Source organism: Gastrolobium bilobum, unplaced genomic scaffold (genome assembly GCF_033153095.1).
Source record: "Gastrolobium bilobum isolate Gb01-03AN ecotype WA unplaced genomic scaffold, APGP_CSIRO_Gbil_v1 utg81711, whole genome shotgun sequence".
Taxonomy (NCBI): Eukaryota; Viridiplantae; Streptophyta; class Magnoliopsida; order Fabales; family Fabaceae; genus Gastrolobium; species Gastrolobium bilobum.
Genome location: NW_026899629.1, coordinates 74,575 through 89,183, shown reverse-complemented (window position 1 = coordinate 89,183; position 14,609 = coordinate 74,575). Strand labels below are relative to the sequence as shown.

The 14,609-nt window shown below is 35.9% G+C and overlaps 1 protein-coding gene across 1 annotated transcript; it reads right to left on the bottom strand.

The window, feature by feature from the left end:
- Positions 1-3,369: 3,369 nt before the first annotated feature.
- LOC133292100 (pentatricopeptide repeat-containing protein At5g16860-like) lies at positions 3,370-5,969 on the bottom strand. Its single transcript, XM_061490475.1, has one exon. It carries the CDS (start codon positions 5,569-5,571, stop codon positions 3,679-3,681), a length of 1,893 nt encoding a protein of 630 aa, XP_061346459.1. The 5' UTR covers positions 5,572-5,969; the 3' UTR covers positions 3,370-3,678.
- Between the last annotated feature and the right edge of the window lie 8,640 nt (positions 5,970-14,609).

Sequence of the window (14,609 nt, the reverse complement as noted above, 5' to 3'; positions counted from 1 at the left end):
TACCTTAGTATTGCGGTCTTAATCCCTATAAATACTTGTTCAATGGCAATGTCTTGTAGAAGGTACGGAGACTTTGGATTAAATATGTACATAAGAGGTGGCACGCCTCTGCTAGAGCATGTTTTGATAGGATGCCGTCAAAGATGTTGTAGCATGGCAACAGAAAGGCACTGGCTCCCATGGTTTTTGGTTTTGAATCCCTCTACCAATTTCAGTTTCTTAATGATGAACAAAGTGCAGCCGAACACCGTACCTTCTCCAGCTTACTTTCCTGCTTGTAGCCACTTGGTCTTGTCAGTGAAGGCTGCAAGATCTATTATTCTATGGAAATGGGTTTCTGGTATCGAACCAGCTTTGGATCACCACACCTTGCATTGCGGACTTTTTGGTCGATGGTGCCGAATGCTTAAAGAGGCCTAGCCATAATATTGAAAATGATAAATTGACAAAGATTGGGCGCTCTTCTATCAGCTTCCAGAAGTTATGGAAATAAAAAATTTGGCAGAATATGCAGCACAAAGAGGTTATACCTATAATGCAGGATAATATACTCTTTTGAGTAATGTAAAAGGAAGTGTTGGAAAAGTACTCTGGAATGAGGTTGAAGAAATAATTTAAAGGAGAGTTATGAGTAAAAATGGATCTCAAGACAGAAACTAGGCCAGCTGCATTGACAAAGGGGTCATCCATGGATTTCTTTTGGAAGATATATCACACCCTGAAGTACAGCAATTTATGAGGCATTGGGGGAGATTGAGGCAGAGTAACACAGGATTTTTGGATAACATGTTTTTAAGCAGTTGAAAGGCATTTAAATTTATCTTGGCTCATACCAAACCAGTGTCAGGCAAAGCACTGCAAAGCCAAATCCTAGTCCTTCAGCGAAGAAAAATGAACAATTTGTGATTGTTTCTGTCCTTTTTTTTCCAGTAGTTACTAGAATATATTGATATTTGATTTCAATATTAGTCTCACCTGTTTTATCTCAATATCCATGTATTCTGAATTTAGGATTAACAATTTGTTGCAGGAAATCATATATGGTTTCCTACATGTCCTGATTTTTAAATGAGTGATATACTATTAAGTTTCTGCTTCCCTGAAGAGAGTAAGTGATACAAATATGCTGTTTCACTAAGTTAGTTGTTTTAATTTACACACCCTCCATTTAATACAAAATTTCGTCTTGGTCAAATATTATTGTAGTATCCATTCTAGCTGCTTAAATGTGTTGCTTTCTGTTAAAAAAATATAATATAAAATTTTTAATATAACATTAAACTTTTGGATTGAATTGGAGCTCCATATGAACCCTGCAATGACACATAGTAGCATATGCATGGTGCGTGAAGCATAGCATGACCATGCACAGATAGTTTGTAACGAATAGGAGACATGAGTCAGCAACTATAGTTGCAACTGTTAGGTGTAATACTTGATGTAGTTGGGAGAATAAACAACTGTTAGGATGTAATACTTGATGTAGAAAGCAACTCACTGAAGTATTACTTTACAGGTTGTGTTTGGATTCACTTTTAAAAACAAACCATGTCTTACGTTTTTATTCTTATAAATGGTTAAGACTATTTAGGTTTTTTTAAAAACAATTGTTTCATGAAAAAAAAAACTCACTTTTGTTTTTCTAAGTATTACAGTTTTGAAAAAAGGAAATTTTTGGACTTTTTTATTTTGCTTTTTTTCTAGAAGTAGTATCCAAATGCACTTTAAACTACTTTTTTTGAAAAAAAAAATAATTTCTGACTGAAAAACTCATCCAAAACCTCTATTCTAAAAGTGCTCCACATAACATTTTCATTTTCAAAGCTTTGACGTTACATTTTTATTTTATTTTATTTTTTATTTTTTGTTGAAATTAAACTTTGATTCATACTTTAATTTTCCTTCTCATATCTTGATATGTACTCTATGTAATATGTTTGAAAAAAAATTGTAACTTTTATATATATATATGAGGTTTTGCTTTTTAAAATTCAAATTTGTACCTCAAATGCACTTTGGAAACTAAATTTTTACTTTGCAAATATATACAACATTTTTTTTGAAAAGGTGTCAAATTTAAATTTCTGACACCTTACCTATATATATATATATATATATATATATATATATATATATATATAAGATCCTTTGACATCGGTGTCAAATTTGAAGTTTGACACCTCATCTGACGTATAGATCATTTTTTATTTTTATTTATTTTTTTTCCAATCAAATATCAATGGTGTATATATATATATATATATATATATATATATATATATATATATATATATATATATATATATATATATATATATATATATATATATATATATATATATAAATATATATATATATATATATATATATATATATATATATATATATATATATATATATATATATATATATATATATATATATATAGATCCTTTGACACTAGTGTCAAAATTTAAATTTGACACCTCATCTGAGATCCGTTAGATAAAAAAAGATCAATGTTGTCATATGCTTGCAAATCAGAGTCGTTGATCTTTTTTGATCTAACGGCTCTCAGATGAGGTGTCAAATTTGAATTTTGACACTGGTGTCTAAGGATCCTACCTCATATATATATATATAAAAGTTACAATTTTTTTTCAAACATATTACATCAGAGTACATATCAAGATATGAGAAGGATTAAATTAAAGTATGAATCAAAGTTTAATTTCAACGAAAATGAAAAAATAAAATAAAATAAAAATGTATACGTCAAAGCTTTGAAAAATGGATGCCGTGGCGTGTGGAAAGCTTCTTCCTTCATGGATTAAGGGCCCGTTTAGATGAGTTTTTTTTCAGTCAGAAATTTTTTTTTTTTCAAAAAAAAGCACTTTTAGTTTAAAGTGCATTTGGATACTACTTCTAAAAAAAGCAAAAGTCATAAAAAAAGTCAAAAACTTACTTTTTTCAAAACTAAAAATTTTAACTTCTCAAAAAAACAAAAGTCAAAAGCGGTCAAGTATTACACCTAACAGTTGCAACTATCCATACTAACTGCATGTCTCCTATTCGTTACAACTATCTGTGCATGGTCATGCTATATGCTTCACGCACCATGCATATGCTACTATGTGTTCATTGCAGGGTTCATATCGAGCTTCAATTCAATCCAAAAGTTTAATGTTATATTAAAAATTTTATATTATATTTTTTTAACAGAAAGCAACACATTTAAGCAGCTAGAATGGATGCTACAATAATGCTTGACCAGACGAAATTTTGTATTAAATGGAGGGTGTGTAAATTAAAAGATACAAACTAACTTATGAAACAGCATATTATTATCACTTACTCTCTTCAGGGAAGCAGAACTTAATAGTATATCACTCATTTAAAAATGGGGGAAGGACATGTAGGAAACCATATATGATTTCCTGCAACAAATTGTTAATCCTAAATTCAGAATACATGGATAGAAGTAATAGAAACAGGTGAGAACTAATATTGAAATCGAATATCAAGATATATTCTAGTAACTACTGGAAAAAAAAGGACAGAAACAATCACAAATTGTTCAATTTTCTTCGCTGAAGAACTAGGATTTGGCTTTGCAGTGCTTTGCCTGACACTGGTTTGAATGTGCTGGTATGAGCCAAGAAGTAGATTTAAATGCCCTTTAGAACTGCTTAAAACATGTTATCCAAAATCCTGTGTTACTCTACTCAATCTACCCAATGCCTCATAAATCTCCTCTGCTTCAGGGTGTGATATATCTCCAGAAAGAAATCCATGGATGACCCCTTTTACCTCAATGCAGCTCCACCCTGGTTTCTTCTTGAGATCCATTTTACTCATAACTCTCCTTAATTCTTCAACCTCATTCCATCTTCCAACACTTGCTTTTACATTACTCAAAAGAGTATAGTATCCTGCATTATCAGGTTCTAGTTCCAAAAGTCTTTGTGCTGCATATTCTCCAAATTTTTTATTTCCATAAACTCTGGAAGCTGATAGAAGAGCACCCCAAATCTTGCTATCAGGTAGAATTATCATTTTCAATATTATGGCTAAGGCCTCTTTAAGCATTCCGCATCGACCAAAAAGATCCACAATGCAAGTATGGTGATCCAAAGCTGGTTCAATACCAAAACCCCATTTCATAGAATAGTAAATATTGCAGCCTTCACTGACAAGACCAGAGTGGCTACAAGCAGAAAGTAAGCTCAAGAAGGTGACGGTGTTCGGCTGCACTTTTTGTTCCATCATTAAACTAAAATACGTAAGGGATTCAAAACCAAAACCATGGGAGCCAAGTCCCTCAATCATTGTTGTCCATGCTACAACATCTTTGACAGGCATCCTATCAAAACATGCTCTAGCAGAAGACATGCTACCACCTCTTATGTACATGTTTAAGATAGAAGTCTCCAGTTGTACAGTACCTTCTACAGGTCCATTGAACAAGTTCTTTATAAGATAACCATGGACCATTTTGCCCAATTTCAGAACTCCCAGGTTCGCATATACATCAAGTAGATTTCTCCAAATTTCAGGGACAATATCAAGATTTTCAGCTTGCATTTGTTGGAATAAAACTATGGCCTCCATAAATGAACCATTTTGAATGAAACCTGACATCATAGCACCCCAAGTGATGTTACTTTTAAAATGAATTTCTCTTAACAGTTGAACTGATATTTCCAATTTCCCACACTTGGCATAAAAGTCAAGAAGAGAAGTCAGCAAAACATCATCAGAAGACCCTGATTTTATGACTAAGCAGTGCATTCCTTCACCTTCAGAAAGACTACCAGACTTTGCAAATGCTGATATAACTAGCGTTAAGGTCTCAATGTTCCACAAATGCACTTCTAGGCTCTTCATTTCGTTGAACAAACCAGCCACTCTCATCGTGTCTCCTTCCGAGGAATAAAAGGAAATTAAAATATTCCAGGAAGCCACATCCATTCTGTTCATTTCACAAAATAAAAGTTCAACTTCTTCAGCGCTCCCTTTATTAGCATACATTCTCAAAACTGAATTTTTCACTGTCCAATCCATTAGTAATCCACTCTTCACTGCATACCCATGAATTTGAGTTCCCATGTTCAATGTTGTGGAAGCACAACATGGCTGCAACATTACAATAAGAGTAACCGAATTCGGTTCCAATTCCATCCTCATCTTGTTGAACAAATCAAAAGCCACTCTAACATGTCTCTCATAAATATATCCAGCAATCATCAGCGTCAATGAAACCACATCTCTGTACAACATTACATCAAACAATTGGCGAGCGTAACCAATGCACCCACATTTCACATAAACATCAATCATGGTATTACAAAAATACAAATCCACATCCAAACCCATTTGAACTGCGACACAATGGATCATTTTTCCATACACAGCATCTATCCTGATGGATGATAAGGCTCGGTTTACTATTGGAAAAGTAAAAGTATCATGAGTAACACCCATTTGTCTCATCTTTTTGTAAATTGACAAAGCTGAATGGAATAGTCCCAAATCAACGTGGGATCTTATAACCAAATTCCACATTGTTGTATTGGGTTTATCCTCTAACATTGTTTTGAACACACCAAGGACACTGTCAAGGTCATGAAACTGTGCATACAAGGTGAGGATCTTTGAAGCAGTGGAATTGGTACTGCACACCAATGCATTAGAGACAATGAGAAAGGCATGGGCTTTTTTCACAGTGGGAAGATCATTGCATGAGTTTAGCAAAACAGGGGCATTGTGATGTGAGGGTTTCAAGTAATGGGTGTGAAGAAGACAAAGAGGAAAAAGGTGAAGACGTTTAAGGACATGATGATGTTGATGATGAAGTTGTGGAAAGAAGGGAATCTTGAATGATTTCTGGGAATGCTACTTTACAATGGAACAGGTTTGGTTATTCTGTAAAGTTTAACGTTGAGAATAAGAATTATAAGATATGATTGTTATGTTTGTCAGTGCTCTGATGGCTGAATAAAGTGTTTCACAGTTACGATAAATTTGAATAGGATGTGAAGTGAATGGAATGGAATGGACTTAACATTGAAAAATAAATAAACAAAAAGAACCGAAATCATAAAAAACTTAAAAAAAAATAAAAACTCTCCACATCTTTTTCGTATTGGGCGTAGAGAAGCTGAATATGTAGATAAATCATAAAACTAGAAATAAGTGGACTTATAATAAATATATAGTTGGAGTAAATGCATTTAAGTGAGTGTTTTTCTAATTTTAGTAAATGTCATTATTGCTACATAGTGTTGGAAATTTATCCCACCATTCAAAGTGTGAAAAACTATTCCAAATTCATAACTACTAGTTTTCTATGTCTATATATGTATCACTAGTTGAAAAAAAAAAAAATCGCTTATGCATTCTTCTTATTTACATTTTTTGCTATATGTTTTGGAATGATATATTAAGTTTTGTACACAAAATATCTAACGGTCCACATATAAATACATCATTATAAAGAAAATATTCAAGAATATTTCTTAGTCAACAATAGTTGCACTGATATTTTTAGCAATCACATCTCAAGCCATTTACACCTACAACAAATAGGAAAATTTTGTCATCTCACCCACTTGCTGGGAACAATTAAGGGGATACCAAAACTGGTCATCCCCCATTATAAATATCAATGTTCTAAACACAAGCTAATCATGATCTTCTATATAACTTGTTTATACAAAATTTGACTTGAGTATCTGAGTGTTTTGTAGGTATAACTTGTAACAGCCCGTTGTACACCGGTATTGTTAACATTAATTATGATATTAAGCGCAGTTACAATCACAACAATTCATTTATATAAATGCGAGTAAACTTATTCCGTTATTACGCGAGTATTTAAAACAATAAAGAGCGTAATGATTAAAAGTTGTGACCGTAACTGTAAACTCTTTACGGAATACTTATTTAGACTACTTTTATAACTTATTTTACTTACTACAAGTCACTAAGGGGTTCCCATAAATCCACTTAGCATAATTTTCACTTTTACGTTTTCTACTCTTTCGAACATGGTTCGGTCTTTAATTTTCTGCGGATAAACCACATTCTACAAGTCTCCCATATTTTGATGTGTTATTCTACACTCAACTACCTTTCTAGGAAGCTATCACACGAGTTATTTAGAGCTCGTTTGCTCCGGATATCGCCGTTTGAAGTTGGACAAGTAAAACTGCCAATCAACCCCAAAACAGCTCTCAACATCTTTCACTCCACGAATTACTTCAGAAAATCCAATCAATCAAATGCTCTAAAATTTTTATACAACAAACTAGACACCTCAAGCTTCAATTTTATATATCATACACCTAATTTGACCAAGTAACGAAGCGGGAATAAATTTCTCAAAATCGGTCCAGAACTGCCACCTGTGCAGTGAGCAAATGGGCAGTCTGCACTCTCTTCCTTCTACAAGCCGACGTCCAACCCATAATTTTACCAAATTTTACCACAAGATATATGACATCTCAAGCTTCAAAATGGCGTATGGCACGTCCCTATCGGACCTATGTGGAGGAAGATATGCTCTCCGGAAGTTCGCCTAAATTATGCCAATTTCTAGAAATTTCGCCAGAGTTTCCTTTGATTTTACAAAAATCCCCAAATTTGCTAATGTGATCTAGACCTCAAATGTACCTAATAATCATTGGGTGGCACGCACAAGGACAAACAATGCCTTAGGGCACTTACAACCCATCACAGTTTATCTTACTTATACAATACGTATGACATTGCTTCCTTTATTAATACTTAATACGTTTCAATCATCAAAGTCCAATTGCATACATTTGCTAATCATACACATAATCATAATCCTAAAATAGGCCTATTGCCCTTTCATCATATTACATATGCTTCACATTACACAAGATCCAAATACAATATTTAGAATTCTCCAAATTACAACATAATTCATAAGTCTCCAAATGTCATAAACTACATGTATCTAGACTTAAGCAAAATAGCATGAACAAATATGACATAAATCTCATCCTAACAACATATACAATGTTCATGCCCTAAGTCTAGCCTAGGCCCAATGGCCATCAAAATGCAAAAAGTATAAAGTCCTCCAACGACTCATCCTACGGGTTTCTTGCCCGCCGCTCCAGCATCATGTAAGAAACCGCACCGTTAATTAAGGAAATTAATTAATTAATTATGTGAAATTAGGAAATAATTCCATAATTGACCCTAATAATTATTATGAGGCTTAAATAAATATGGTAAGTGATTTTTAATGCTGAAAGTCAGCTTTTTGGACGAAAAGTGCTGATACCGATGAAGTATCCCGGAAAATTATAATAAGTGCATGAATATTTCTAGAATAATATGTAGGACTGTGATTTCAAGTTTCAAGTTAAAATATTGAGAACTGGTGCCAGAACTGATACTGGCTATGGAAAAGCGTGTACTGGAAAGGTGCTGCGAAAAAATAAATAAAATTATGATAAATCTTGTAAAATTGAGTAGGTTCTGAATCTAAGTTTGGGATTAAAATGCTAAGCGTAGCATTTAGCGCTAATACAGTGTGATTAAAACTTAAGTGGCTATATATACTACCTTTGGCACTAAACCCTAGGCCATAACACTTATCCTACGTGAGTTTTTGGTGGCTGGTCAGTTTGAGCACTGTTCCATTGTCTCTTCTCCATTTCTTGAGCCTTGAGGTCATTTCTTCCTTGGAATCTCCACCTAAACACTTGTAGTGAGTGAGAGTGAGCATTGGGAGGGTGTTGGTGGCCTTGTTTCTGAGTTAGAGGGTCAGTTGTGTAAGAGTGAGGTGCTGACTTTGAGTTTGGAGAGGGTGTGGATCTTATGCTTGGTATTTGTAGTGCCAAGGAGTCATTTTTTGTGCAAGAACCAACATTTGGTGTGCCATTTTCGTGTGCCTTGAAAGTCAGAACTGTAGAGGCAGATTGGTGAGCTCCTTGAGCCTTTGCTTTGCTGTTTTGAACCTTGGTAAGCCTTACCACCTTGATCATGAGTTTATATGGATAAAAATGGAACCTTGATGCATGTAATGAACCTATGATCATAACCTTACGTTGGGTAATGTTAAACACACCTTAAATCGTATGTTTAAGCTTCTGTATGCATGAAATGAACCATCTTTGGGAGGGATATCTCGCGAAATGCAGAACTGCATTCTGTCGCGAAATATCCGGATATGGTATCCGGATATTGATATCCGGATATGGGGATCTGGATATCCGGATATTGATATCAGGATATTAGCATAAAGATATCCAGATATGCTCCCGACATATATCCGAATATTCTGGGTTTTCGAAGAACAGTAGCTGCACTGTTCATACAGAAAGCTATTGGGGGTTTGTGGACCCTAGTTTGAGGAAGTTGAACTTCTGTAATATTTAGCTAAGTCAGAATCTAAGCGATTAAGGGCTTGTGGCTTTGTGAGAAGCCTAAAGACATGACACGTAAAAGAGAAACGTTGTCTTTATGTTTATGCTTATGAGCTTTGTTTATTGATATGATTGCTAGTCCAAATCAGATTGTGATTCTGCTGTGTTTGGACTTTGATCATTGGTTGGACTCTTGGCTTGGATTGTTAGCTTGCAAGGTAAGCTTTCGTGTCCTCGGTTTAGCCATTGTTGGTTCCACCATGTCCCATGGGGGTATGGTTATATGCATGTTGTGTTACATGCTTTCATATTTGAAATGCTTTTGAGTTGTTAAGTACAAATGCTTATGATATGTATGTGGTGTTCACCCGATGGGATGAGATCCTAAGGGTAGGTACGACAGGGCGCGTACTGTGTGGGTAATAGACGTATTCCTGCATTTCTCTGGCCAGTAGATTATAGCATTGACACACATGACATGTTTATCTGCCATTTTGCACTATTTTGGAAATAATGTTGATAAACTGCTTTTGAACTTATATTGCACATGTAAGTGAGCTTGAGGTGGAAGATCTGTGAGGACCCCTTGTCTTACTGAGATTTCTTGTTTAGAGATCTCACCCCACGTTTTGGGACGCTTATTTCAGGTTCAGGTAACTTGGGGGCTGATGCCTTTGGCGGCAGGAGGCTGGAGCTTAATTGATGATATTACTGTTTATATGCTGACATGGTTGGATCCTGGATATATCTGCTGATGTTATGTTTTAGATTGCTTTTATTATGTTGCTGATGTCGAGACTGCTGTTGGGCTTGTGCCTTATTTAGGTGAGCATGGGTTTGTCTATGCCACTTTGATTTCTGTTATGTTTAAGTTTAATTGAGTTCTATAAACTATCAGGGTTGTCCGGTCTACGTGTTGTAGTTCCGTGACTAGAGACATATTTATGTTGTTAATTTAATGAGGTATTTCAGTTAGATGTCCCTTGCAGTTTACATACAGGCAATCTTTTACTAAATGATTAAGTAAGCAAGTTGGTAATGATTAATGACATCATAATTGAAAGGAAAAAGATATTTCGCATTTTTAATTAACCGCAGCTTAATAAGATGATATGATAACATACCAGATATATACGGGGTGTTACATTTTATGGTATCAGAGCAATGGTTCGAGGGAAAAGCCTGTATGTATTGCAATAACTAGGATGCTTGGTTGTGTCTGTCTTGTGTGTTTTCTCCATTGAGTCTTATTATGATGATGCATATGTGATCACATTACGTTGGCCTGATCAACTCATAATTTGTGTAACTTGTGCAGAGTCATGGTAGGATCCAGGAGAATTCGTGAGACTGTTGAGGGTCAACCCGACCCAATCCTGACTGCATTGGTTGAGATGCAGGAGGCCACTAGATTGGCCAACGTGGCAATGATGGAAGCCGCTAGAGAAGCGAACCAGAGGGCCACAGAGGATGCTCTTGAGGTAAATCGGCTGGCGAACATGACCATGATGAGGGTAATGTTGGAGAAGATGAAGGCTGGTCCTGCTGTTGGTCAGTATCCTCCGCCACCACCTCCACCGCCACCACCGCTGCCGCCTCCACCTAGTGTTCAGGACGAGAGCCTGAGTCACATTGGGAGTGCTACTCATGTCACTGGGGTGATGGAACCCTTTATGGAGCTTGCTGAGGACCGTGACGTGATCGACCGTAGGTTGAATGCTTTTAGAAACCATAAGCCACCTTCTTTTGATGGGTCTTCGGATCCTATTGCTGCGGCGAGATGGCTGCAGTCGCTGGACAAGATTTTCCGGGTCATGCAGTGCACAGACCCGCAGAAGCTGATGTTTGCAACCTACATGTTGGAGGGTGATGCCCATGAGTGGTGGACGAACACCTCTTGTGTTTATGAGATGCAGGGTCATGTTATGACGTGGCCATTCTTCGAGGAATGCTTTCTGGTTCGGAACTTCCCGTATGACGCGCAAGAGAGGAAGCAGGGGGAGTTCGACAGGTTGATTCAGGGCTCGTTGTCTGTTGACGAGTACCTGGCCAAGTTTAATGAGCTTGTGAAGTTTGCACACTTTCGGATGGCTTCGCCTACTCCGATGTTTTTAGCTGCTATGTTCCGCAGGGGACTTAGTGAGGTGATCGCAGAGCATATTGCTGGAGCTGCTTCGAGGGATTTTGGTACACTGGTTCAACAGTGTAAGGACATTGAGGATGTATGCATTACAAGCAAGGCTAAGAAGGCCAAGATTGAGGAGATGAAGGGGACTGGTAGTTCCACTCCTACTTCCTGGAAAGACAGGAAGTTTGGTCCAAAAGGAAAGGGAAAACAGTTCGCGACTAGGCAGGCGCCTGGTCAGTTCAAGAGGACTACTTCTTCATAGCAGGGAAGCTTTGCTAGGCCTCCTTCCACTCCGAGATGTTCGGGGTGCGGAAAAGAGCATGTGGGACGTTGTTCTTTGGGGCAGTTGGTATGCTTCCAGTGTGGCAAGGAGGGCCACTTTTCTAGAGACTTTTCTAGGACATATGTGGACCTTTTATATTGTCGCAAATAAATAAAAAACACTCTTTATCCTGTTTAATATTTTGTCTCAATATTATAGTTAATATTTTATATGAGTAACTGGATGAACCCCTTGGAATAAAATAGGTATCTCTTGAGTATCTGTGATGAGATCACGATCATGAGGATTCAAGGATACTATAAGTTTATTCCTAATTTTATGTTCCTTGTCTAGTGACACTGAGAATGAGGATCAGTGATCTCGGGTAAGACTAGCACGACTTATCTACGTGTATTTGGATACAAGGTAAAGACCTCATCTGCTACAGATATGGAGATGTCTTAGCTAAAGTCCTGGGTGGACCTATAAGGGTATAACTCGCACTGAACAGACCCACAAAGAGACTCTATGAGGAAATCTCACAGAGAGTATCATTAGAGTAGTCTCTTTATATTTGGGTATGTGTTTCCTTAGACCAGAAGTTATTACCTAGACTGTGTTCTAGAAGGCACGCTTTGACTGTATACCTCGTCTGCCTGAAACATGGAGACTCATAGGTACACTGTTGGGCTTGTCCTGAAAGAGCACAAGGCTAGGGTGATAAGCTGAAGGAATTCGTCAAATCTCTGTGAGAGATTAGGTTATCTGTAAACCGGAGAAATCGGGATGACATTTACAAGGACTCGAGAATCTATGCATAGTAAAAGAGGTCATGAGATGATCTGCCGTTAGAGTCAGTAAATTGAAGATTTCTTATTTCGAATAAAGCTTACCCTAAATCGCAAGGGTTGATACGTTTCCTTACCCTAGGTTTAAGGGGAAGGTAACCGAGACGAAAGGAAATACATACGGCAACCAAATATGTGTAATAGGATGATTATGTCATTAACCTAACTAGCTCTGGGGCAACAAAGCATTGATAGTGCTCTGTGTTGTCATTAGATGGGTTGTGGGCTTGTTGGGCCCAAGCCCATTTATGTCAGTGGCTATGTTGGGCCTAATAGGTCACACACTAACACCTTATTGTCATGATAATATAGCATTAAAGGTATTGGGCCTAATAATGGTTGTTAGCCCAAAAAGAAGTTTGGAAGCCCACCAAAAGGGAAAAGGGCGCATGGATCATGTAATGGGCTTGGATGGTCCAAGACATTACTAATTAATTTAATTAGTTAAATTAATTATCAAATATTTAAATTTTGAATTTTGAATTTGAAATTTGAATTTTGAAATTTGAAATTTGAATTGGAATTTTGAAATTTGAATTTTGAATTTGGAATTTGAAATTTGAAATTTGAATTTGAAATTTGAAATTTGAAATTTGAAATTTGAATTTGAATTTTGAATTTTGAATTTTGAATTTTGAATTTAAATTTAGAATTTGAATTCAATTCAATCATTGGGCGCTACATAGGTCAGATTTTTGGGAGAAAAATCTTATTCAATTCAATCATTCTCTCATCTCCAAGTGTGCTTCCTTTTGTGAGGTTCTCTTTAGGGTTTTTCGAAAATTACCTAGCCTTTTCTCATAGAATCCATGTGCCACTTTGTGAGTTTTTTCATGCTGAAAAATTCACTCATCTAAATACATTAACCTTGCCTCCTTCTTCTCCTATTGGGACGCCTAAAGTGACTTCCTTGTGGTGTTCGTTTGGTGGCTTTTCAAGAAGGGTTCTTGCATCTTGACGTAGGGTGGTGTGGATCAACGTTAGAGGGTTTGAACCTTCAAACCTAACACTGGTCATCTTGGAGTTTTGAGTCACGAACAAGGTACATCATACTAGAGCATTTATCCTTATTAGCATGTGTGATTCCGCTTTGAAAATTTTTTGTTTTCTTCCTCACATGCCATCGGCCTTCAAGGCCATTTTCTTTCAAGTAGTATCAGAGCCCGGTTGCTTTACCATCGATGGGTGATGGTACTTTGTTTGTAAAAACTTGTTCTTTACGTTCAAAAGTTCTTTAAATAATTAAAGCTTGAAACTTAGCATATGGATTTTGAATTACAATGCTTTAAATTGTTAAATTTTTTATTTTATGAACATGTTAATGTGATTGCTATGTTCATATATCTATATGTGTTCATGGTTTTGTTTCTTTTTCTTTGTGAAAGTTTTGAAAAGAAACACCATTTTGAAAAGGATGATTCGGCCATGAGGGGGTACTTCAAGTACCTTGATTGTTTTCTTATTTTTCTCTATGAATTGTTCCATGAGAATAACATGAAATTTTTGTGATAAAATTTATCATATATATGCATATATGATTCGACCATACAAGGTGTGATGTCAGCATGCGTGGTTTAATTTTGTGTTCTTTGAGAAAGAGTCATCAAAATTTGAATTATATTAATTGTTATATAATTTGGCCATTAAGAGAAAAATTAAGAAAATTTGAATCATGATTCTTGTAATGATATTTTAATTGTTAAAAAGTTAAGACGTATGGATGAACATGTTTTGTAATATTTGATATTTTGTGCTTGCAAGTTGTCTGACTTTTCAGGTGCAAATTGGAAGGGGATAGTCATGGTGCCCGGATTTGAATTTCAATTTTTTTTTATTTTAAATTAAAGGTGTAAATTTGAATTTTAAATTTTGTATATTCATTTGTCCCTCCAAAGATGTTTTTGGAGTTTCTTTAATTATTTTGTAATTAGAGAATTAGGCTAGTGGCGTTTAGACGAGAAGGAGTCGTGGCTTAAGAAGCAAGATGG

Coding starts and splice junctions, on each gene's coding strand:
- LOC133292100 (XM_061490475.1), bottom strand. CDS start 5,571: ATGTTAGAGGATAAACCCAATACAACAATGTGGAATTTGGTTATAAGA.